The sequence below is a fragment of the Drosophila albomicans genome, chromosome X, assembly GCF_009650485.2.
Source record: "Drosophila albomicans strain 15112-1751.03 chromosome X, ASM965048v2, whole genome shotgun sequence".
NCBI classification, from domain to species: domain Eukaryota; kingdom Metazoa; phylum Arthropoda; class Insecta; order Diptera; family Drosophilidae; genus Drosophila; species Drosophila albomicans.
In genome coordinates, this window is record NC_047627.2 from 30,775,489 (window position 1) to 30,801,534 (window position 26,046).

The 26,046-nt window shown below is 36.7% G+C and overlaps 3 protein-coding genes across 3 annotated transcripts in view; 2 read left to right on the plus strand and 1 right to left on the minus strand.

Moving 5' to 3' along the window:
• Nucleotides 1–26,046, minus strand: part of LOC117573381 (uncharacterized) — an 80,309-nt gene that overhangs the window by 21,884 nt on the left and 32,379 nt on the right. The window lies entirely within an intron of this gene.
• Nucleotides 1,761–3,424, plus strand: LOC117573390 (uncharacterized). The gene is made up of 2 exons (XM_034256594.2): nt 1,761–1,989; nt 2,070–3,424. The coding sequence occupies exon 2, from the start codon at nt 2,288–2,290 to the stop codon at nt 3,140–3,142; it is 855 nt and encodes a 284-aa protein (XP_034112485.1). The 5' UTR covers nt 1,761–1,989; nt 2,070–2,287; the 3' UTR covers nt 3,143–3,424.
• Nucleotides 21,443–22,406, plus strand: LOC117564415 (protein nullo). The gene has a single exon (XM_034243150.2). The coding sequence runs from the start codon at nt 21,451–21,453 to the stop codon at nt 22,255–22,257; it is 807 nt and encodes a 268-aa protein (XP_034099041.1). The 5' UTR covers nt 21,443–21,450; the 3' UTR covers nt 22,258–22,406.

A 26,046-nucleotide genomic window follows, 5' to 3' on the forward strand; every position in this document is an offset into this window, starting at 1 on the left:
CCATATACTCTTAGTACTAGACTAACTGTTGTGTTCTTCTCTCTGGGTGTGTTTGTGTTTACCCACACTTCTGACAGGACAGCCAACGTTAGTTTGTCCAGTTTGCTAGTTTGCTAGTTGCGAGCGAAGGGTTTTTGCCACAGACAAGGATTTATTGCCTTCCTAGAAGCAAAGTGGCTAAAAGCAGCCTATGCCAACAATGCCAACTGCTCAAAGATTCTCTTCCTCTTCTTCTCAGTCTTAGTCTCCACTCCATTATTGCAAGTTTGCTTTTCATTTACAGTTAAGACTTCAAGACGCCAAGCTCTGGCAACTTTAAAGCAGTTTAAGCTGAGCTTTAGAGGAGAAACTTTAACACATAAAGCTCATTTAATTAAGTTGTGTAAGCTTTATAAAGCAAATTTCATTGAGCTTTATGTGATAATGCTGCAATTTGGATTACAAAGCTTGCAGAGTTTTCAAAGTTTGGCTCTTGTCAAAGTTTAGTTAACATAAATATTTCAGCAAGCAGCTTTGAAAGCTCTATTCGAAATTTAAGACGTAAAACAAGACTAAAGCGAAAGTTCTCTCATTGAAGTGCTTTGTTATTAACGTAGAAATAAAAATTCTTTAAATTGTTTGAAGTACATTCTAATAAATTTGTCAATTCAATATTTAGAAATTGTATATCGATAAAGCACCTTTAAGAACTGTATTGGAAGGTTTAAATTGAGTTTCTAAATGTAAATATTGTTCTGCCTTTTCTGACTTTGTAAAGCGACAGTTCTCTTTGAGCTAAAAGCTAATTGAAGTGCATTATTATTAAGAATTTAAATATATCTAACCAAAGAGCTAATATTAAATACTTTGAAATTTTAAAAAGGTCTTCAACAACTTATTTCTTAAATCCATTGAATGTTTCCTACAAATCTTTAATCTTAATCCAAGCTTATTATGGTGTCAATTGCAAACGAATTTTTGGATTGCAAAACAAGAAATTCCGTGATTAGCATAGCTTAAGTTAATGGCATTAAATTTGTGTGTTAATAAACTTTGAAGCTGATTGCTGAGCTGAGATCATGTTAATGAAAGGATTTCGAAATGAATAAAATGTAATCATGTGATTTAAAATCTGTGTGTGATTCGGAGTTTTCCAAAATGTAAAGCTGTGAAGGATTTAATGGGACGTATGATCATGTGATTAGTTTCATTTGAGCTGGAGTTATGCAAGGTTTAGTAGTTGAGTGCTCACGATTTCGATTTCGTTTTCGTTTTCATTCTCATTCTGAATTTCATTGTCTTTGGTATTTCGTGTAAATTGTTGTTCAGCCTTGAGGCTGAGTCGCAGTGATAAGTACGTGTAGTTTATTTTGGGCTAAATGCAAAGGGAGAATGAGATGTTCTTCTCCATTCAGAGATTCAAGTGAAAATAGCTGTCAATAAAATCAAAAGTTGTTTGCTTTCGAAAACTCTGATCGCAGCTGTTACTTCGTCCTCATCCTCGTCCTCGTCCATTGTCCTGTTCCTGGTCGTGCACCTTGTGCGCCGTCTGCGGCGTCAACGGCGTTTGCACAACAATGGCCCAACAATATCGTTTGGCCCAATGGGCCAAGGTTAGGCGCAGTGTTTGAGCGCCGATCACTCTCGCTCTCTGTTCTCTACGCTCTCTACTCTCTCTCTTAGCTCAATTTATGAGCAATATCAAAAAAGAGTATTCGGAAATATTGACAATAAAAGTAATGAAAGCAATTTCCATGTGGGAGCTGAAGGGTTACTTTTTGCATTTTGGGTTTTTAAACTCAACTCAACTTTTCAAAATATTCAAAATGTAAAAATGTGAAAATGCAAAAATCCATAATGCATAATCCCAAAAAAATAAAAGTAAAATTGCAGTTTCTACAAATGTAATCAAGGTCAAATAGAGGACACACAACGATAGCGATAGCAGGTAGCAAAAGCGTGTGTTGTTGCTTTAAGCCAAAAACAGCCGCGAAAATGTCCCGAACCCGAGTAAGCCATAAAATGCGACGCGGATTAGCATGCGCAGGTAACGGTTGAACACGGTTGAAAACAGTTTTCCGTATTTCTAGGAATTCGCGAAAATTCAGCGACTATCTCTCTCTCAACTACCTGCTATCTAGCTAAGTCTGAGACTATATAAGAGGCAGACTACAGAAGTGGCAGGCAACAGTCGCAAGGACAACAGCAAACCGAGCAGATCGACGCGTGAAAGTGAAGAAGAAGTTGAAAGAAGAAGTTTTGAAAGAAACGTGTTCTAAATTGTAATAACGAAACATAATATTCTAAGATGGGTTGTTGTGCGAGCAACTTAAAGATGGATATGCAGCGCAGCCTGGACGGCAGCATTTATGCCTCGAAGCGCAGTCGCAGTGGCAGCAACAGCAGCAACGGAAGTGGCAGCGCCAGCGTAGCAAGTGGCAGCCCCAATGGCAGCAACAGCAGCGGATTGGGCAGCGCCTGCAGCACACCACAACGCAGCAGCAATCGCAGTATTTGGAGTCGCAGTGCTAATCAAACGCGTCCCATTCCCATTTGCGATGATTTCGCCGAGCAACCAACTCAAGTTCTTGATCGCTCTTATGGCTATCACACTTGCAGCACAAGCACAAGCAGCAGTGCGTGTTCTACACCCAGCAAGCGGCAGCTGCGTTGCACCCAAGAGATGGACAACTACAACAGTCAGAACAACAGTTGTGAGGACGAGGAGGAGCAGGAGGAGGGGGAAGTGCCTGCTGTGGGCAATCTGGAGTGGGAGATGCATATGATGCAGCAGGCACAGCCCATCATGTGCAAGACATCGTCACCGCTTTGTCAGCGTCGTCTACAGTCTCCGCCAGTCGGTGGCAATCGACAACAGCAGCTGCAACATGATCCCAACTCGCGTTCGTACCACAAGTGGCGCAACTATTTGCAGTGCACACCGGTTCACATGCTCCACAATGTGAGTCACATTCCCGAGGCAATTGCGGGTCAGTTTTGTCCCATCGATTTTCCCGCCTTCAGCGATTTGGAGGAGATGGAAAGTGCCGCCAAGCGTTACAAGGTCGACAGGGGACATCATCAGGATCAGCATGAAAGCAGAGACTATCAACAGCTTCGCATGCAACAGCAGTTGACACACACGATTAGCACAGATCTGTGAAGAACTGAAGCAAAGCACTCAAAACTCGACGACTTCGCTTGGCCTGAAGACGTTTTGTGAAGTTTTGTGGTGTCAAACTGCGCTGGCAACAGGTGTGTCAGGCAGTCAATCAATCAATTAGCCAGTCAATCGGTCGCTCAATCATTGTACATAGTCAACAGAGAACAACTTCTGCTGTTCAGCAAAATTGCCAAGCAACAATCAAAAACAACAACAATTCATTCCTTTCGTATTCTAAGCATACCAATTTTTTTCTTTTTTTTTTCTAAATATATTTTTAAAATTTAAAATCAAATTTTAAAAGTTTATAATATCAAATAAAATGCGCAACATGTTGCCAATCAAAAATGCAATCTAAAATCGTTTTCTTTCCTTGGTCAAGTTAACAATCATTGGCAGCTACTGCAGTTGGGTTAAAGGTCACTTCTTTGCAAATTTTCCTTCTTTGGATTTTGCATTTTCATATTTTATGCATTCGCGGAATTTCCACGGCTGCATTTGTCCCTAATCCTTTTTCTACATTGCATTATGCTGTGATCATTTCGTTGCCTTTCTTTCACTTCATCTACCTGCTTTCGTTGGTTACTCTATTGGTCTCTGTCTTTCACGTAGGCTTAGAGTATCTAACTGTCTTTGTCTAATCTTTAATCTCTAGAAATTTACTCGCAAGCTGTGATCATAAGTCTTACTTTATCACTTTTCTTGCATTCCTTTCTTTTCTTTTATTTTGCTACAATTTGTGTCTCTTTTCTTTCTTTGCAATTCTCTATTTCACATAAAGCACTTGTTGTGGTCTCCCTCTAACACTTGCTAATTGCAAATGTGACACACTATAGATGTCTCCTTCGCCAAAGTCAATAAAATTCAATTGATTTGTTTGCTCTAATCAAACTAAGGCAATGATTACTTCATTATTTTGGGGGGGGAATCGTAAAAGATTTTTAATGTGATTAGCTGGCAAAGGAAATCTAAAATAGTTTTCCACAACCGCAAACAAAATCAGCAATCACAATCAGCCAAAGAAATTGTCAAGCGTCGTCGCAACAGCGAAAGTTCAAGGTAATTGTAAAGCTAACAACTTGCTGCAACTTGCAACTAACAATAATTTCATATTTGATGATTTGATTGCTCTGCACAAAGCCAGACAAAGTGCTGTGAAAAGTGTTGTGCGGTACAAAAGGGGAAGGGGAAGCGGGTGTCAGGGGAATTGCACCGCAAACTGACCAATGAGAAAAATCAATGCGCATTATGAATAATGCCAGCACATAACCAGAAAAAGAGCTCGACCACAGTGTGATCGACTCACAGATACTACGTAATTATTTAAATGGGAATTTAAATGTGGAAAATCGATTCATAATAAGAAGTTCAATGTTCGAAATTGTGAGAGACAACTTTTTGCAAAAAATATTAAACAGCAAAATCTAGAGAAAAGAGAAAATCAATTTGCAAAGCAAGAAATTCATTTTAATTAGCTAAAAAAAATGAATAACAATAAAAGAAGTACTACAAAAATTATAAGAGACTTCGAAGAAATACCAAATTTAAAAAAAAAAACCAAGTTTAGTACTAAACAAGTAAGAAAGTTACAGTCGAGTGTGCTCGACTATGAGATACCCGCTACCCATTTTTAATAAGGGCAAAATATTGGTATTATTTTCAAAATATACCGAAAATACTAAAAATTATAGCTCTATCTCTTATAGTCTCTGAGATCTAGGTGTTCATACGGACAGACGGACAGACGGACAGACACACAAACGGACAGACGGACATGGCTATATCGTCTCGGCTGTTGACGCTGATCAAGAATATATATACTTTATAGGGTCGGAGATGCCTCCTTCTGCCTGTTACATACATTTCCTGCCGGCACAAAGTTATAATACCCTTCTACCCTATGGGTAGCGGGTATAATCAATGCGCATTATGAATAATGCCAGCACATAACCAGAGAAAGAGATTGAATACAGTGTGATCGACTCACAGATACTACGTAATTATTTAAATGGGAATTTAAATGTGGAAAACCCGATTCATAATAAGAAGTTCAAAGTTCGAAATAGTGAGGGGCAACTTTTTGAAAAAACAAATTTAACCGCATAATCTAGAAAAAAAGAAAATGAATTTGCAAAGCAAGAAATTCATTTTAATTAGCTAAAAAAAATTAATAACAATAAAAGAAGTACTACAAAAATTATAAGAGAGTTCGAAGAAATACTAAATTTCAGAAAAAATACCAAGTTTAGTATTATAAAATACTGTATAGACTAAGGCAAGTTTAAGAAATTTAAGTTTCAGCAAAGTACGAAGTGAATATGAACGTTGGAGAAGTAAAAATCGTATAGAAATTTGCTGTTCCGAGAAACAAATACTAAATTCAGTATAATAAAATACTATATACTACTGCTTATATGAAAATATTTAACGCAATGTTATGACAATGAATGAACAACTTTTATACAGCAAACTCAGTACTTTAGGGTATTGGGAAAAAGGGCTGCACACAAATGGATGGCACGCTGACCACAGAGCGTATGCGTAATATTAAATCAAAACTATATATAAAATGTACATAAATGCGCAATAATTAATTATGACAGTAATGCCCAAAAATAAGCCGTAGATTTATGTGTGCAATTTGCAATTTGCAATTTACACAAAATATACGACGACGCAAATACATTTTGTGTGGAAAATGTGACACAACACAAAGCAAACTTGCAACAAGAATGACGCTGACAATTCGCCTTTGATTGTCCATAATTTAAAGCCTGGAATATTGATTTTAGCAAATGCCTTTCGGCTCAACTCGCAACTCGCTCCCAACAATTGCCTTTTGCGCTACCTGTTAACCGAATCGAAACCTTAAGGGCATGTCAAGTGTCTGTGGGCGATTTCGACTTTCCGACTTTCCGACTTCTTGGCCTCGTCAAGCGTTATCGATGGCCCAATGCTGACAGGCTGCCCTGCCCCTCCCCTGCTCCTGTTGCTGTCGCTGCCCTCAACTCAATTGGCATACGGCAAAGCTCTTCACTCGTCGCTCTCCTCTCTCCTCCGTCTGTTTTAGCCATGACTTTGTGGTAAGCAAAAAGCAGTTGGCATTTTTCGATGCCAATGTGTTGGCCATAATTGTGAGTTCGTCATTCAGTCAATCCGTCAGTCAAACCAACACCCGTCTCTAAGCCTGCCTAACCAACCAGCTGTCTCTCCTCATTCCTCCTCTTTCCCTTCCCCCTCCCCACTAGACACCTCTTCAATTGTGCGACCTGTGCAGAGGTGGAAAGTCGCGTTCTAGGTTACAACATGGGGTCAGGTCATAATGCAATTTCAGTCGCGTGGCAGCTGGATACACTGAGAGAAAAGCTATGCAACATTTATGTATATACTAATTATACTAGAAATTGAATTTCACATGAATTCAATTTATATTTCGTTTTCAATACATTAAAGAAGAAGCAAAAATAATTACGACAATTAAAAAAAAAGATTGGACATACTTTTACAAGATTCTCGATAAAAAAAAAACAAGTCTGAAGCAACTACGAATCTTTGTTTTTTATTCTTTTTAAATGCATTTATTTAGATAATTGTATATAGGATTTTTAGACAGACCTCAAGCTTGCAGTTTTAGAGTTTCAAGTGAAGTTTTTTGATGACATACAGAATTTAATAAATATTAAACTCACTGTTTGAGGCTATAAATTATTTAAAAGCAATACGATATTACTTACATTAACATTTGTACAAATTGGCAAATTACCTGCAATTAAATCGAAAGAAATCAATTTAATATTATATACAATTTAATATGAGCAGTCTTAATAATAAACTATGAGCATTAAATAATGAACTCTTTGAAGCAGCTCGTAAGTTTAATATAAAGTAAAGAGTGAAGATCTGACGAATTTTGTAAAAATTTGGTTATTAGTTTAATAAATGTTGTAATTTAAATATAATTCTAATTTTGATTCTTCTTTAGATTTAAATTCCAATAAAATTGTAGTTCATCTTTGCAATAGTAAACAAGTAAGACAGCTACAGTCGAGTGTACTCGACTGTGAGATACCCGCTACCCATTTTTAATAAAGGCAAAATATTGCTGTAGTATTTTCAAAATATACCGAATATATTGCAAAAATACTAAAAATATACCAAATGGTATGTTTGGTATATCGATATAATACCACATTCAAAATATACCATAGACGGCACAATATACCAGATTCTCAGCCAAAGCAACTAAGACCCCTAGTAAATAGGCGTTTTTGCCCATACAAAAGTATTTCTTTAATAACTTCGACAATTTTCTGATCGCATCCAAATTTTCAGGAATCATAACTACTATAGTAATTATTCTACATACAAAAATTCGTTACTCTAGCTTTAAAATTACACATGTTGTTCGATTTTTTTGATTTGCGGGGGCGGAAGTGGGCGTGGCAAAAATTGGAAACAAACTTGATCTGCGTGCAAACATAACAAATGCTCTCGAAAAAAATTATAGCTCTATCTCTTATAGTCTCTGAGATCTAGGTGTTCATATGGACAGACGGACAGACGGACATGGCTAGTTCGTCTCGGCTGTTGACGCTGATCAAGAATATATATACTTTATAGGGTCGAAGATGCCTTCTTCTACCTGTTACATACATTTCCTGCCGGCACAAAGTTATAATACCCTTCTACCCTATGAGTGGAGGGTATAAAAAGCAAGACATTGTATTTAAAGTATAGCAGATTATTAAGAAAAGCCTAAAATACTAAAATATAACTAAACTTTTTGAAACTTTAACTGTTTGTATCTTCTCGGGATCTACTCGTGAGCGTGGCTCACCTTTAAATCTACAGCTAATTATTCTTAATTATGAATTTAAAAGTTAGTAATACATCTGTAAAGTATCAAGTGAATTTCTTCGAGTGTCGCTCAACTTAATCGTGTCTATACACATTGCACTTTGGGAGCCATCAACGAGCGCAGTCCTCAACTGAAGGTAACTTGCAGTGCCACTTGACCACACCTCCTCCCGCCCCTCGGCGTTGGTTGGGCATCGAAACAATTACGAGCATTTTCAGTGGGCAAATTGCAGCACATTTGCACCTGTGACGTGGCACAGAGCGAGAGAGAATGAGAGAGAGAGAACGGGAGAGAAAGCAGAGGACACTGCCTCGATTATTGTAAAACTTTTGCGTTGCGACAGAGCGAAAATAAAGTTTGTTTTTTTTTTTTTTTGTTTTTTTTTTCTGTATTATTAAAGTGCAGAGTGCAGAAAGATGGCGGGCGGTGGCTAATAATATGAAATAATAATTTTCAGTTGGCGAAAACGCACAATTTAACAATTTTATGTGAGGCAACTTTTTGTGCGCCGGACAGCAAATTGTTTATGCGAGTGTGACACAAAAGTTTCGTCCTTTCTCTGTGTGTGTGAGTGTGTGTATGTGTGTGTGTCTGTCCATTTCCAGCAGTCACACACTCATAAAAATGATATAGAATTATTAACTTTCTGGGGTCTCGAATTGGGCGATAAAAACAACAACAACAAAAAACTGCCCTGAGGCCTTTCATTGTTGGCCCAACAGATGTGTGGACGTAAGTGAAAGGGGGCGAGTGTGTGTGAGGAGGGGGCGTGGCACAGCACTTGGTGCTGGGCAAAAGGTCTGTGAACAGTAATAAATAGTAAATCGAGCTATTTTCTATGGAATTTATGCGAAAAATGCGACACATGAAATGGAAATAAAAGGTTCAGTCTAAAAAGGACATAGAGAGAGAGAGAGAGAGAGAGAGAGAGAGAGAGAGAGAGAGATAGAGACAGGAAGAGGGAGAGGGATGCCCCTCAAATTTAAGGGGCGGTAGGTGTTTCGTCCTTTGATATTCACGGCTGTTTTGCATTATGCAAATGCCATAAATACAAAATATGATTATGAATTAAATACAAGTTGCGCCTTTAAAGCAGTTGTAATTGTAGAAGATAGCAGCAAAGAAAAACGATTAAAAATGCATTAAAAATGTAATTGAGCATTAAAGTGGAAAATGCAAAACCAAAAGCAAAATGCCGAGAGATAAATCACAATAGAAATGGGCAAGAAAAAAAGCTAAATTAATTCCCATTTGGGAGACGGATTTGTGAAGATAACATTTAATATTATAATACGACAGTTGATTTATGGCCAGCAAACTCAGAGAGCACTTTATTCTCTAGCTTAGTTAAATCATTTATGGGAGAGATAAGTTTAGCACAACATTTTCAAGTTCAAATGGAATACCGCAAGCGAATCAATAATTAATAAGTAAAAAAATTGAATAATATTAGAACAAGCAAAAAAGTTTGGTATTATTCTTAAAATATACTGAATTAATATACCAACAACATTAAAGTATACTCAAGACTATATTTGGTATATCAATATACTACTACATTTATAGCGAGTATAATAAAAATATAACCGAAAACTACAAAAATATACTGAAATATAAAATATACTGAAGAGTAGAATGTTATAAAGTCACACCGTATTTTAATTACGCTGACTAAATTAAATTCAGTTAAATCAAATCTAATTTCTGATATCGTTGAAAAAAATCAATAATGAAAAATATCTAATGATACTCTAAAAGTATTTTTTAAAATGTAGTAGTATATTAATATACCAAAAGCGTTAATATTGTGAACCGAGTGTAGAGAACACACGTGGCAAAACAATAATCAAATAAATACAAGTACAGCGAGCACATTTAAACTATGTGGCATAAATATTTATGCTTTGAAATAGTTTAAGTTGATTGAACAACGAATAAATAATGATATCTCTCTATCCGACTGCGATATGGCGATATGGGGAAAATTGTGGAGTGCGCTCGCTTGACTCTTTTCCCTACATAATACATGACTATTTCGACTGGTTTGCCATGAACTTTAAACTGGCTGTTGACTTGCGAGGCGAGAGGCGAGAGAGAGCGAATGAAAAGGGGAGGGGGCTCAGAGTGTGGTTGGTCTATCTATTAGTTGGGGCTCTATGCATAATTCAGGCACTCTAATGGTAGCCGCGGGCACCTGAAAACATTGAGCTAGCTACACATAAAAAGCAAGAAGGCTACAGTCGCGTATGCTCGACTGTGAGATACCTGCTACACATTTTCAATAATTTGAAAACAATGCAGTAATATTCTAGTATACAATAAAAACTGAATAATTCGGAAATATACCGAATGCTATAATTGGTATATTGATATACTATTAAAACAATTCCAAAACAAAACTGAAAAATACTGAAAGATACCGAATGCTAATTGGTATATTGATATACTATTAAAACAATTGAACACAAAGCAGTATTATTCTTCAAATATATAAAAAAAAAATAGGATAACTTTAAAATACTCAAGTGTACTAACATTCGGTACATACTTGGTATATCGATGTATGTACTATTTAAACAATTGCAAAACAATGTAGTATTATTCTTAAAATATACTAAAATAAGAAACTGAAAAATACTGAAAGATACCGAATGCTATGCTTGGTATATCGATATACTATTACATTTAAAACATACCAGATTATTAAGGACAGCCACTACAACGCGACTTTTTGCGGACGGACAGACAGACAAACGTCATAGATGTTGACGCTGATCAAAAATATATATACTTTATGGGGGAGATGCTTTCTTTTGCCTGTTATCAGATAAAATACCCTTCTACCCAATGGCAAGAGGTTATAAAAAGGCAGCTAAAAAAAGAGTAAATGGTGCGACATTTTAAAAGGGCAGCTAGAGAAAGAGAGAGGGAGAGAGCAAGAGAGAGAGAGAGAGAGAGATGTGTAGGTAGTCAACAGCTAAGCTGGGCAGGACAATCAATTTGAGGCAGGCAGGAAAAAATGTGAAATAATTGTTGCAACTGCTGCCGAGCTGAGCTGAACTGAGCTGAGATGAGCTTAGCAAGTTGCGAGTAACAGCTACTTAGTAGTTGCAAGATATATGTGGATGTAGATGAATTTAATCTGCTCTAATTACTAAATGCAACACTTGAAACTTCAAGTGTATCGCGTATCGCGTAGGGTACGAAACGGATTTAAATGCTTAAATCCCACATGAATGTCGCGTGCGCTCGCACATTTTGTGGCCAAGATTAAGGCTGTGCCCAATGATAACCGCAAGCGAAGAGATAGAGCAAAGGACAAAGCCACAGAGATTAACCAGTCAGACCCACATATGATGATTATATGCATCTGTATCTGTGTGTATTTAGATCTCTAGGTTTATAGCACTTGCCACTTGGCGGCACAAGCGACACTTGAGTTTTATGGAAAAACGTTGCCTGGGATTGAGTTTTAATTCGCTCATCGCGTGAGGCGTTGTGAGGGGATTGTGTCGTTTCACGGGATTATGTCTCATGTTGCGGTTTTATATATACATTCTCTATCTCGCTACCTTTTAGCGCCCTGATGAATTTATGGCCCAGCCTTAAAGCCGTATATTTCGCATTCGTAGTCGTCTCGTTTCCTTTTAATTCCATCGCTCAGACTCCATTTTGCTGTGAGTGAGTGAGTGAGAAAAATGGCTAAACAAAAGCCCCAAAAGGGAAGCTGCTGGAATTCGATGCGTGTAAACACGCAGAGGGAGAGAGAACTAAAAACGTTGGGCAGCCGGAGAGTGAAAGGGAATTCTCCTTTCCCAAAAAAGCAAAAACCAAACAAACCGAAACCGAAACGTTTTGTGTTTAATCAAATTCAATTATGAAAAATACACAAAAAAAATGTTTGGAAGAAAGTCAGAGCACAAAATGTACACAGAGAAAACAAAAGCCGTGTTCCCAAATGGGAAAGGGCTGCAGAAAATTAAATGTAAAACTAATTTTAGGTAACAGTGCACCTTTCTTGTTATCATTTCGTTATTATTTTAATAAAAAAAAAAAAAAAAAAAAACTAATTTTGCACAGCACTTAAACAACACGAAGAACTCCCTAAAAAGTTAGACGAGCACTTTCACTTGCACATTCGTTTTGTAATATTATGACTCGAGAATAGTTTGAGGCTAATTTGCAAATTAACCAGTTATTTCATTGATAATGTACAGATCAAGATCAAAAAATACTTTAACTTTCTAGCAAAATAATTAATTGATTATTAGGTTTTGACTGTGGTACAGATAGTGCGAGAGTGTGCTCGACTGTGAGATACCCGCTACCCATTTTGAATAAAAGCAAAACAGGACGGTATTTTTCATAAAATATACTAATTTAATATACCTCAAAAATACTGAAATGTCAAATCGGGTATAATTTGCACATTTCGGTATATTTTAATATACTATATCAATATACCAAATATCACCTTCGGTATATTTTTAGTATTTTTTGGTATATTAATTTGGTATATTTTAAAATTAATACCGCACTGTTTTGCTATTTTAGTATTTTTGTGGTATATTAATTTGGTATATTATAAAATTAATACCGCACTGTTTTGTCATTTTAGTATTTTTGTGGTATATTAATTTGGTATATTATAAAATTAATACCGCACTGTTTGACATTTTAGTTTTTTTGTGGTATATTAATTTGGTATATTTTAAAATTAATACCGCACTGTTTTGCTATTATTTGAAATAGATGGCGGGTATCTAACAGTCGAGCACACTCAACAGTAGCTTTCTTTCTTGTTTTTCGACTTTTCTTAATTAAATTAACTAAATTTAATAAATGTACTTACACTTAAAGAAGTGTTAAGTTATGTAATGTTGTAATGAATTAAAAATGGCAACTATTTTAAAGGGTATCTGTGGATCGTGTTGAATAACTAGAAGCACTTTGTTTAAGCTTGTTGTTCTGTTCAACTCAAGTGACAACATTGCCGCAGAGTATTCTCGAATCAAATTTGCGTTAAGCTGCTGTTGTTTTTCGCCCAGTGTATTGGTAGGCGAGCCTATGTATGTGTGTGTGTGTGTGTGTGTGTGTTGTTATCTGTTAGCAAGTGTGTCAAAATCACATTAGATGCTGTTAACTTTAGCCACTGGCTTTTTTTGCCATCACTTTTGTCGTTTTGTTTGTTTGCCGCTGCTGCGTGCAAATTGATTGATTGCTATTGATGCGTGATTTGTCCTTAACCCTGACACACAAACACACACACATACATTGTAGTTGATGCTGTGTGTGTGTGTGTGTGTTTATTATGAAGCTGACTTTGGCTTTATCTCTGCTTTTCTTTGCCTTTATCTTGGCTGCGATTTCAGGGTCGCTCCACCAACAAAAACAGTTTCGGGTGAACAAATAACTTAGGGTGTACATTATTAACTTTTGCTTACAGTTGACTTTGCTTTGTGTAAACTTTGTTATCACGGCCACTTATCATTTATCCAAGGCCAAGCTAATCGACCGACCGACCGACCCACAGAGGCGACTTTCAACTTTGAGTTTGTACAATATTAGTAATTGATTAAACCAAATGCTGGCGACTTCTAATTGCGCTTTACAGCTGAGAGGCTTCTCAAGTGTGTTCCTCTATTCTACTTCTCTTTCTCTTTCTCTATTTTTCTATAGTCATCTCTCTTCATTTGCTTTCTTCTTTAGTTGTCGCGCAATCCCCATTTGAATTTCAACTCGGGTTTCTTTCATGTTGCCCAAACAACTTGGACAGCAAATTTCAAGGCTACGCTCCTAAGGGAACTCACACCTAGCCAACACACATAACTATATGTGTGTGTCTATATCTACATATATATTTATACATATATACATATACATATCTGTATGTCTATACCTGTAGCGCAAGCTTGCAAGAAACTTTGATTTTGCATACTTTATCTCTATTCGCTCGAGGGCCCAAAGACAAGCGAGAACTGCGCATTTGATCGACGAGCACATACTCTGCATTTAGTTTACAGAGGCGATAATACAATTTTTTCCCAATTTAACTTGGCATTAATTGTAAGCTAATTCTAATTAGTTTCAATACTAATGTTTTGAAATTTTATTTAATTGTCGAATCTGAACAAAAATTTAAAACACACTCTAAGAATCCATGGATGAAAATTGTGAAAACCTCGTTAATAATTTTTTGAAATCTTGTAACAATACATTTACTTCATATAAGCCATAAAATTCAAACTAAAGAGTTGAATTGAATTCAAATGCAGCGTACTGATCCATGCAAAAACGTTCAAATATACTGAATACTATATTTGGTATAAAAAACGAATTGAATTCAAATTATGCTCACTAATCTATGCAAAACTAGTAAACAAGTCTTAACCAATCGATTCAAGCTAAGCCTATTATTTTAAAGCTACCCTCTTGCGACACTTTGAGGTTTACAGGGTATACAGCCAACTGAAACTTGTCCAAAAATTCGCTTTGTCAGCTTTGCGCCAGTAGCCACAAAGCGCAGAGCGTCGAGCTGAACCTTTTGTGGCCTAACTAACTAGGGAGCTGACACATTGACACTTACACACACACACACAGACACAAGCTAAAACACACACACAGAGAGCGATACTTCTCTGGCAATTTGACAATCGCTTTGGTATCTGCTTTTTTTGGCCAATTGTTGCGCATGAGAAACTGCATCGCATCAATAAACAACCATTTTTGCTTGGCATTTGCAAAAAAAGAAAAAAGAACCAAATAAATAAATAAATAAAAAACGGAGGGAGGGAGTGCTTAAAATATATAATATAGTATTCCCGGAATGCCAGACGGACGATTGTCGCTGCCATTTGCAATTGCAATTGCTATTGATGCGTTTTTTATGCGCCTACTCTAGCGGTTGCAACACAAATGCTGAAAGGGTTATAGTAGCGGGTTATAGTAGCGGCAGTAAAAGGGTTAAAAAACAAGAAAAGCCAAAAACACACACAAAAAAACAAAAAAATGAATTCGTACATAATAAACAATTTTTCATGGCCCTTTTTATGGCATTTTATGTCTACACACATGTTGGCCTGGCCCATGGGTCATAAACACGAGCTGTAAACGCTTTAGATGCTGTCGCGGCACTTTCGTTCAATTCCATTCCATTCCATTCCATTTCGTTCCGCAGGCCAAATGCCTTTGACATTCCGACATGCCAACTAGAGATGGCAAAGGTTCAAAAGTGCAGTTAAGTAAATAGAGATGGTAAAATAGGAATATCGAATAGTGAAAGGAAAGGATAAATAAAGAGAGAGAGAGAGAGAGTGCATTTATGTAGAAGACAGAAACAGCGCAAAGGATGCTTAGAAGATAATCATAATATAAACAGATTTGAACACTTGCTCGAGATCAACTCGAAAAACTGTCTTGTAATATAGTGCATCAAAAGATATAAGATCCATCTTTTGGTATATGTTTTTTCCTCACTTTAAATAGTGTCACACGCGACATTTTTGTCAATGCATTGACTTTACTTATAATATATTTAACGAGAGAAGAGCTTCACAACTAATGTTGGAAAATGCCAAACAAATATATAAAACTAATTCAAAATTAAGTTTATATTATTTAAGTTGGAATAACTATATTATTGATAAGTTCCAGAAAATGAATAGAAATATTTCTGTTATTTAAATTTTTGTTAATTTTACTTAATTCGAATTTAAATTCAAATTAAAATTTGAAATACTTGTTTCATATTACTATTTTTTTGGATCAATACATAAAGAGGTATGAATGCATTCAAGCACTCACGACTCACGCTCATCACTATTAGGATAACAACTACTGGGGGTTAATAATTGCTTATTAATTGAAAAGATTCTATAGAAGTGGTTATTAATAAGAACACTTAAACTAACACTTTATAAATTTCAAATATTTGGATTATATTACAATTCCTTTAAAATAATATACAAAGAGAAATGCATGTTTTTAAGTACTCACGACTCACGATACACGCTCATCACTATTAGGATAACAACTACTGGGGGTTAATGATTGTTTATTCATTTAAAAGATTCTATAGAAGTGGTCATTAATAAGATTTGTGTACACTTTATAAATTTCAAATATTTGGTTTATATTACAATTATTTTAAAATAATATATAAAGATAAGTACTCACGACTAACGCTCATCACTATTAAGATAGCGTGTGAGGGTGGGAAGTGTGAGAAAGAGAAAGAGCATGCAAATGGCAGCAAGTGGCTTTAAAATTGAGTCACAGGCGGCGCTGCTGCTGTTGAATTCAGCTGGGACACAAACCAAATGAAAAGGCATTGGCTGACAATTGCACCTGTGTGTTGATGTTTTTGTTGCAACTTTAGGCATGCCATAACACACACCTCAACAAAGCCCACACACATACACAAAGATTCCTCTCTACCTCCCTCGCATTTCAGCGGTCGAGTTTAATTGAAAAACTTTTGCAGCCATGTAATGCCATTCGCAAAGGGAACACAAAATAAAAAAAAAGATGTCAAAAGAGAAAGAGAAGCAGACAGGCAGGGAGCAAATCGAATGCGAGTTGGCTGAATTATTTGCGCTGTCATCGCGGTCAGCGGTCAGTCGAAATCAATTAGAAATTATTTGCTCGACATATTGCGAAATAATGCAATAATTATTATAAGGGCAGGCGGCAAAATGCAACTTCAATGCATGAAAGCATTTGAAATGCCGCAACAACCAACACAACCCAACAACATGCAACAGTCATGCAAGCCACGCATCATGCCGCATGCCGCATGCACTCGCTGCATGTAACATGCAACTTAATTAAAAAGTTCAAAGTTCAAAGAGAGAGAGAGAGAGAGATACAGGCGGGCAGAGCAGAAGAGAACACACACAACGCCAGAGGGGATTGAATTGATAAGTGCTCCATGATGGACGAGAAAAATGGAATTAAGTGCGAATTATGAGCCCGACCATCGCAGCAATTAGAGATGGGCACAGCGCGTGTCACGAGCTGAAAACGATAGGTAGATGGTAGTCAAAAGGCTGAGCATTCGAAAGTGTAGCAAAGAATGTTGACTGTACACTATAAAAATTCCAAAAACACACTTTTAAAATTACAGCCATGAATCAAATTAGAGATGTGCGTGAGTCACGAACCGCCAACAATAGCTTAAAGTAGTTGAAAGTTGGAAGTTGATTAATAAACTTTAAGACGTATATATTAAATCTATAGAATCATACTGTAAGAATACAATACAAATTTTAATGTTAATTACTAAAACTAGAGGTGAGCGTGAGTCACGAGCAGCTAAAAACAGCTGATAGTAGTTGAAATTAAATGAACGCTAGAGGGCTCCACAAAGAGACGGCCACCAATCGGTGATTTTCTACAAAGTTATCGGTTGTATCGATAATAAAAAGTCGTCGATACTTCTGATCAACAAACAACACACTTTTCATGTAACTCTAGCATTCTTTAATAAAGAATATTAAGATTAGTTAACTGCTAATCGTGCCTGCTAAATTTACAGACTTCTTGTATACTTTGAACTTATAAACTTGTTTGTAATAAACTATAACCTATTTGTAATAAAACTGTTAAATACTGTAAGCGAATGTATTAAGAAGTCAAAGGATATTTTCAGTGTTGGCAAACACACAATATTTGAAAATAAGAATAAAAACCATACGATATCTGTTGGCCTCGCTGTGAACTTTGATGACATGCCACGTATGTTATGTAGTGTGAATTTTGAGTAACTTCTTCGCTTTTGTGTATATTACATTCCTTTTGCCACATCCTCTGCATGTCAGCTAACTGCAGCTGCTGTTCAACACTGGCTTTACCACTCAACAGAAGTGCCCATCACTGGCAGAAAGCAGCAAGCAACAACAAAATAAAATAGCCTTGTGCTGCACTCACAGTCCATTTGATAGCAACATGAGAGTGCAGACTGGATAAAACGGCACTAGAGATGCCCTACACACACATCAACACACACACACACACACACATAGTCCGAAGGTCGGAGAAAATATGCAAAATACTTTACTTTGTGGTGGGACTGAAGTTCTTTAATTAGAAGCATCAAATTGATTAGATAATATTTAACAAAATTTCAACACGAAAGTTAAACAAAATCCAGAAAGAGCTAGAGAGAGAGGAAAGGGTGTTCGTTGGGGCTTGCGGCTGCTGCAGTTTTTCCGCATGTGTGTTTTCCTTTATCTAGCATGTATGTATGTGTTGGGATTTGCAAATGAATTTTCAGCTGGGACCGTTCCCAAGTTGGCACCAACAACTCGTCGTGTGGCAAGTTGAATGATGTTGACGGCTGCCTCTGCCTCTGTTACAGTTGCTACTTTTCACTTCACACATGCCACAGACATTGCAGCAAACCGCAACAATTCCCCCCCCCCCCCCACCCACGTCGAGTTGAGTTACGAGTTAACGATTTGCAACCTAATTATAGCGCATCCATAAAAATGACAAAATTGAAACATCGAATGCGAGTGCGAGTGCGAATGCGAAATGCAATTAAACTGCGCTCATCACAGCATTCGATTTCGATTCCCATGTGAAATTCGATATTTTTGACAGCTGACCATCTATTAAAGAACTGTCTGTCTGTCGATTTAAATCACGCTAAAAAGCAATTAAAAAAAGAGAAATCATTGATATTAAATTTGTAGTCAGAGTAACATTTGCACTTTAACGTTTTAGTAAGATTCCATAAATATTAAGCAAAGTTTTTTTTAGTTGACAAAGAGCTAAGTGAGTTTTTTTTATAGTGCTTCGCTTAGCTCAATGATAAATGGTTAAAAGTCGCTTAACACATTTTCGTTTTAATGCATTGAATGAGAAATGACTTTGCTGCTTCTTGTTGCGGCACATTCGACACAATTTGAGGCAAGCATAGAGATGAGTTTTTTTAGTGGCAGGATACAATTTCAAAATGTCATTTTCAATTGTCAAGCGAAATTGAGTCAACGTTAAAAGCAACTAAGTATAAAGATTGTAGCTTTCAACTAAAAATATATGCACTTGCTTTTAACACTATATGAATAAAGTTTGTTATTCAAAATTAATGATTTAGATTTCGCTATATTTGTATGTTATTTTAAAAGTATGGAAACTAATAAGCGATATAAATAAAGTTATTTATGTTTTATGTTTCTGCTCTTCATTTTGTATTAAAAATTCGTAAACTTATTCAAATAAAAGAAAACATTTCTTTGTCTTTAAAAAAAAGTGTTTGCGTTCGTTCCTCTTTAAATAAACTTAATGTCTTCTAGCTTGTATTAATTTATTTGAACTTGAAACAACGTTTTTGAAAGTAAATATTCACAATTCTTGCATAAATAATATACTAAATTCTTAAATAAATGAAAGCCAAATAAACTATAATAAAAACCAACTTTTATTTATATGATAAAGTGATAAAAGTTAAATTAGAGAAATTCGCAATTTTTGTAATTCGCTGCTGAAAGTTCGTGACCTTTGTGAGTTCTTATTTCTGAATTAAATGGATACCATTAAGCAGCATCTATCTGCAGTTATCTGTATTGCATATTAATTTTAATGATTCTAGGAAATATCATGCAATAAGCCGTCAACTTCTTTCACTCACACGAGCGCATCATCAACGTAAATGTAACTAGCAGAAAAAAAACGTTGCCTACTTTTGCGCGCACAATAAATATTCCTGTTGAAAATGGCTGAGAGCTGCTTTTGAGCAATTACTGCTTCGCTGCTTGCTGCTGAGTGGCATTTCGACTTTAATTGGGCATATCGAGTTGAGCATATCGAAACATGCACTTTGTGCACACACAAGCTGCTCATATATACAACACAACGGGCCATAATAATAATAATAATAATAATCTTGATGTTGATGTTGATGATGACGCTGATGACGATGTTGTTGATGGCAGGGCGGGGCATTTGCTGACACGCAAAAGCCACGTTCATGTCGCCTGATTGACATACAAAGCTGCTTGTTAAAGTGTAGGCGGATGCAGCAGAAGAGAAAAGAGACGAGAAGAGAAGAGAAGAGAAGAGAAGAGCGTGAATATGGCTTAAACTCTGCTGTCCTTTTCCCCTCTTGATGTGCTCTTGGCATCCGCTTTGCTGTCATTGCAACGTCACGAAAAGCTTCATCATCATTGCCATCATCGTGCTGTGTGGGGCGTTAATAGCTCGACTGCAATTCATTAACAATTTCCAGTCATGTCTTAAGTGGCGCCCCAAATGTCCTTGGCCAAACACGCTTGTGTCGGTGTCGGTGTCGGTGTCTGTGTCTGTGCCTTGTGCCTAGCCGCAATTACAACTTGAGCATGTTTTCTTGCGGCTGCCAAAATGACAGGCCATTAGGCCAAGTCAGCGAGGCAACGAAAATCACAATGCAACAACCAACAACCCAACAACATGTGTGTCATATAAAATTGTGAGAGCAATCACGCAAAATGCCAAACAACACACAAATCCCACTTAGCCAACAATATAGATTTAAATGCAAAGCCGCGACAGATTTGCTGAGAAACCCAAAAACTAAATGACACCCGCCATAAAAACATGTCGCTGCAAAAACGCAAAACCAGCATAAGGTGTCATAAAAGCTACCGCAAGGGACGCAATAACTTTCGACCAATTCTACCTGACCGAGGGTTACCTGCTTCATCTGGCGTTACCCAAAAAAAAAGGCTTACCTACGCATAATATTCGTATTACCTAAGTTTCAGAATATAAATAGGCCGCGTTTGACGTAGCATAATCACAGTAAGCAATCAGCATTCAAGTGAAGCAGACACACGTCGAGAAAAGTGCAACAAGTTGATAAGTGACAGAAAGTTCTCAAAGTGAAGCATCGAAATTGACTTCAGTTAACAGCAAAAATAGTGCAACGAATTCAAGTTAACAGCAACTGCAGTTAAGTGCAGAGGCAAATAAATCTGTGACTATATTTAACAGTCGAAGAGTGCAAGATATTAAATTGCAACTAACAGCAATAAAGTGCTCCATTCAAGTTAACAGCAACTGCAGTTAAGTGCAACAATTGCTGCTAAAAGTGATTTCAGTTAATAGCAAGACTGCAACTAACAACAATTAAGTGTTGCCAACAGCAAATAAGCAACTGCAGCTAACTACGATAAGTGCAAGGCAACTGCAAAGAGTGCTAGTAATTGAACTGTAACTAACTGCAATCAAGTTAAGAGCAAGGCAACTAACTGCAAAGAGTGCTAGTAATTGAACTGCAACTAACTGCAATCAAGTTAAGAGCAAGGCATCTAACTGCAAACTAAAGTGACTACACAGAAGGCAAGTTAACAACGCTTAAGAGTCACAAAAGCAGCTTCAACTTAAGAGCCACAAAACCAGCTTCAACTTAAGAGCCACAAAAGCAGCTTCAACTTAACGGCAACAAATTCATCGTAAGCCAACAATCAAAATGGGCAGCTCAACCTCAAGTTCCAATGGCAGCTCCGACTGCAGCTCATCGGCAACATCATCAACCACGGGCAGCAGCAGCAGCTCGATGCCAAGCAACTGCAACTGCTGCGTGGCGCCACGCTTCGGCTTCAAGCGTCTGCTGCAGAAGTTGCAGAAGTTGCGACGCTCAATCAAGCGTCATTTGCGGCCACGCAAGAATCGCTGCGGCTTTCAGCGTCGCTATGGGGCACGCACAGCGCTGTTGCGTCCGATGCCCCGTTGCAGCTCCTTTGGCAGCTGCGGCACTCTGCTGACGCCCACAAAGCGTGCCAAGGCCACGCCCACCGACACTCATTATGCACAATGGAAGTGCACATTCGAGCATGCAAGGGGCAGCAAGAAGTATGGCGCAACAGCAGCTGCAACTGCGCCACACGACATCAGCGAAGCGCTCTCCGGCCAAACGACACCACGAGGCTTCCCCTCGCACACCGATGCCCGACGCTGTTCGCAACAGTTGCAACAGTTGCAGCAACAGCAGCAACAACAACTCCAGCCTGTGGTCGAGCAGCCACTCTATGAGCAGGCCCAGGTGCGTCGTCGTCTCAGCTTCCGTCTGCCACTGAGCCGCAACAGCAGCAGCAGCGGCAGCAGTGGCATCGGTGGCAGCAGCAGCGGCGGCGGCGGCGGCACCGTGCGTCGGTTGACCGCACGCCAGAGGGCGGCACAGGCCAAACTGGAGGCGCAGCTGCAGCGAGAGCTGCGCGATTTGGAGGATTACTACGGCGGATTTCACTATGCACGCCGCAACGAGCGACGCATTTGAACTGGACACAGAAAGCAAAACGGAAGCACAGCGGAGCAGCAACAGCGAAGAAGAAGAAGATGGAAGCAACATCCACATTGTGATAGCTTTTCAGCTAACATACTCTTTAAACAACAACGACAACTGTTTTAGTTAGAATTCAATTCAGTCTTTAAGTCCATCTACATACTACGTCAATCTACTACGTCAATCAATTAATGTTTATTCCCTATTCGAACACACACATTGTGATAGCTCATAAAATTAACCTTAAGTATTGTTTAAGTTAGAATTATTTAAGTTTAAGTTAGAATTCTTTCAATAAATATATTTACATCAATCAATTAATCAATCTATTTTGTCGATTACACCCAAATTCAAACTCAGCATAACATACTCTTGTTTTAGTTAGAATTCAATTCCGTCTTTAAGTCAATCTACTTCGACAATCAATCAATCAATCAGTGATAGCTCATAAAATTAACCTTAATTTATAGTATTTTAAGTTTAAGTTAGAAGTTAATCTATTCTTATAATAAACATACATCAATCAATCAATCAATTTATGTTTTTTTTTCCCCAATTCGAACACATATATTGTGATAGCTCCTTAGCTATATACCTTAAGTTAGAATATTTAAAGTTTAAATTAGAAGTTAGTATATTCATATAATAAACATATTTACATCAATCAATCAATCAATTTTATTTCTTTGACTCACATTTGAAACTAGCATACTCTTTAAACAAAAACGACAACTGTTTTAGTTAGAATTCAATTCAGTCTTTAAGTCAATCGACTACGACAATCAATCAATCAATAACCTTAAGTTAAAATATTTAAAGTTTAAGTTAGAAGTATATATATATTCTTATAATAAACATATTTACATCAATCAATCAATCAATTTTATTTCTTAGACTCACATTTGAATCTAGCATACTTTTTAAGCAACAATTCAATTCAGTCTTTAAGTCAATCTACTACGTCAATCAATTAATGTTTTTTCCCTATTCGTACACACACATTGTGATAGCTCATAAAATTATCTTTAAATATTTTGTAAGGTAGAATTTTTTAAGTTTAAGTTAGAATATTTTCAATAAACATATTTACATCAATCAATCAATCAATCTATTTTGTCTTTTACACCCACGTCAATCAATCAATCAATTTATGTTTATCTACCAACTCGAACACACACATTGTGATAGCTCATAAAAATATCATTAAGTATTGTTTAAGTTAGAATTATATTAATAAATATATTTACATCAAGCAATCAATCAATCAATCGCTTTGTCATTTCAGCTTTTAAATTTATGCATGAATCAATCAATTAATAGAAAAGCCAAACAGCCAAGAAGTAGCTATAGAGATTGAGAATTTTTTTTTCAGTAAAATTAAACAAACGAAGATAAAATGAAATCAATCAGTCAACAATAATAATCATCTGTGAATAATGATGTTGATGTACGTCAATCAAAATAAGATAAACTAACAAAATTCACACAGCGCGAAGCGTCGCCAAAAAACCGAGAGCGCATCAATAAATAAATTAATGACAATCGTATGAGAATTAATAGTAATAATAGGTAGTAAAAAAGAAGAATGCAAATTACGAAATTTAGCCACATAATAGCTGTCATTGAATACGCTATGCGATTGTTTCTTGTGCTAGAGATGTGCCCCAAAAATGGGGCAGGGTCATTGGCGCTAATTAATCAGCATCAACTTGGCCATGGCAGGCAGCCATAAAAGAGAAAACAACAGACAACCAAAGCGAAATTGCAGCCAAAAACTGAAACTAGAACGCATTTAATATGAACTGTGTATGTGTGTGTGTGTGTGTGTATGTGTGTGTGTGTGTGTCGCGCTTGTGGCACTTTCGTTTGTTCCTAATCTGCAGCTAAAGCGAAGTGTGTCTCTTTGCGATTGTCTTGCGGCAAAGATGTTTTTCCATTCAGCTGACAATTGCGCAGCGCTTGTTCTACACTAAATTTTCAAGTTATAATATAATATAATATAATCAAATTAACTCTTAAGATTAAACTTTTTCAAGAAACTAGTTGGTATACATGATACGTATACGTAATAATTTAATCATAATATGCTCAGCAAGCGAAATTAAAAAGAGGAACACAATGAAAATCGTGTTTTTGTAAGAATATGTAATGTAAAGTTAATGCATGAAGCAGGGAAGTAAAGTATAACAAGTAAGAAAAGTACAGTCGAGTGTACTCGACTGTAAAATACTCACTATCCATTTTCAATGAAAGCTAAACAATGTGGTAATAAAGTAATATACCGAAAAAACAGATGCGGTATTGTTTTTAAAATATACCAAATAATTATACCACAAAAATGCTAAAATATACCACATGCTATGTTTTGGTATATCTATAAAGTACGTACTATACTTAAAATATACCACAAAGTACAAAATATACTAAAGCTGTTCCCACACAAAAGAATTCCTTAAATAACTTTAACAATTTGTATCTGATTGCACCCAAATTTTCAGGAATCATAAAAACTATAGTTATTATTGAAATTGTTGTAAATTCGATTTTTATTCGATTTTTGGGAAACAATTACTAATGCTGTCGAATAACATCTGTAGCTCTATATTTTATAGTCTTTAAACGAACTGTTTACGCCGATCAAGAATATAAAGTATATATTATATAGTCGAAGATGTCTCTCTCTGCCTGTTACATACATTTCATGATGGCACAAATTTATAATACCCTTCTACCCTATGTGTAGCGGGTATAAATTTGAACTGTCTAAATATCAGAGATAATGATTGTAAATGAATGATGGGAATTTATTGATTTAACATTTATAAATTCATTGAAGAGAATTTTGATGTTTTTGCTGCCTCTAAAGTAACGTAAAAGTTGAATATATACTTTTGGGTTGATTCAAATATAATAATAATTATAAAAGCAAAAATTGTGAAGAGGAAGAGTATTAAGAACACGACCTAACACGCACAGTTTTATGCATTTTATTTTTCTTTTGATTTTTCGCGGACTTTTCAATCAGCTAATTTAGCTGCAACAACATTTTTTTTTTCTTTGACTGTAGAATTAATGATGTGTTGTTGTTGTTATTGTTTTTTTTTTGGCAGCTGTCGTTGCTGATTTAAGTTTGATTGAGCAGAAAAAGTGGGAAAAATGCGAATGAAATTCATTCATTAGACAAAAGAGGCAAAAATGCAGAAGGAGAAGGAGAAGAGGCACGAGGCAAATATGTGTTGACGTCTGTCTGGCTACAAAGCAAAAAAAGCAAAAAAGAAGAAAAGAAGAAAAGGGGACACAAGATTTATGAGACTGCCAAGTGGCAAATGGCGAAAAATGCCACAGACATGGCGCACATAATGCAAATGTCTCAATGAAATATATTTTGTGGCACTTGTGGCGCCGCGACACTACAAACTAAATGATCATGATCACCATGACGATGATGATAATGATGATGAGGACAACAAGTTGAATGAACCGCTAAACTGACCAAATTTCTAACCCAAATTGGGTTCAAGTGCAGAACGTGGAGGAGAAAGAGGAAATCAATTAGCTCAAGCTATTTTCGTGGAAATAACTGGTGCAAGGTCAGCGACGACAAAGAGAGAGAGAGAGAGAGAGGAAAAGAGACGGCTGCTTAGACAATTAACTGAATCAATTTGGGGGGAAAGCAAAACATTAAAGGGTCCTACTTAAATCACAGCGACAATGACAATCAAGCGACATGTTTCTCGACGCGCGTCATATCAGCGACATTTATCGACAAATGCCACGCCCCCC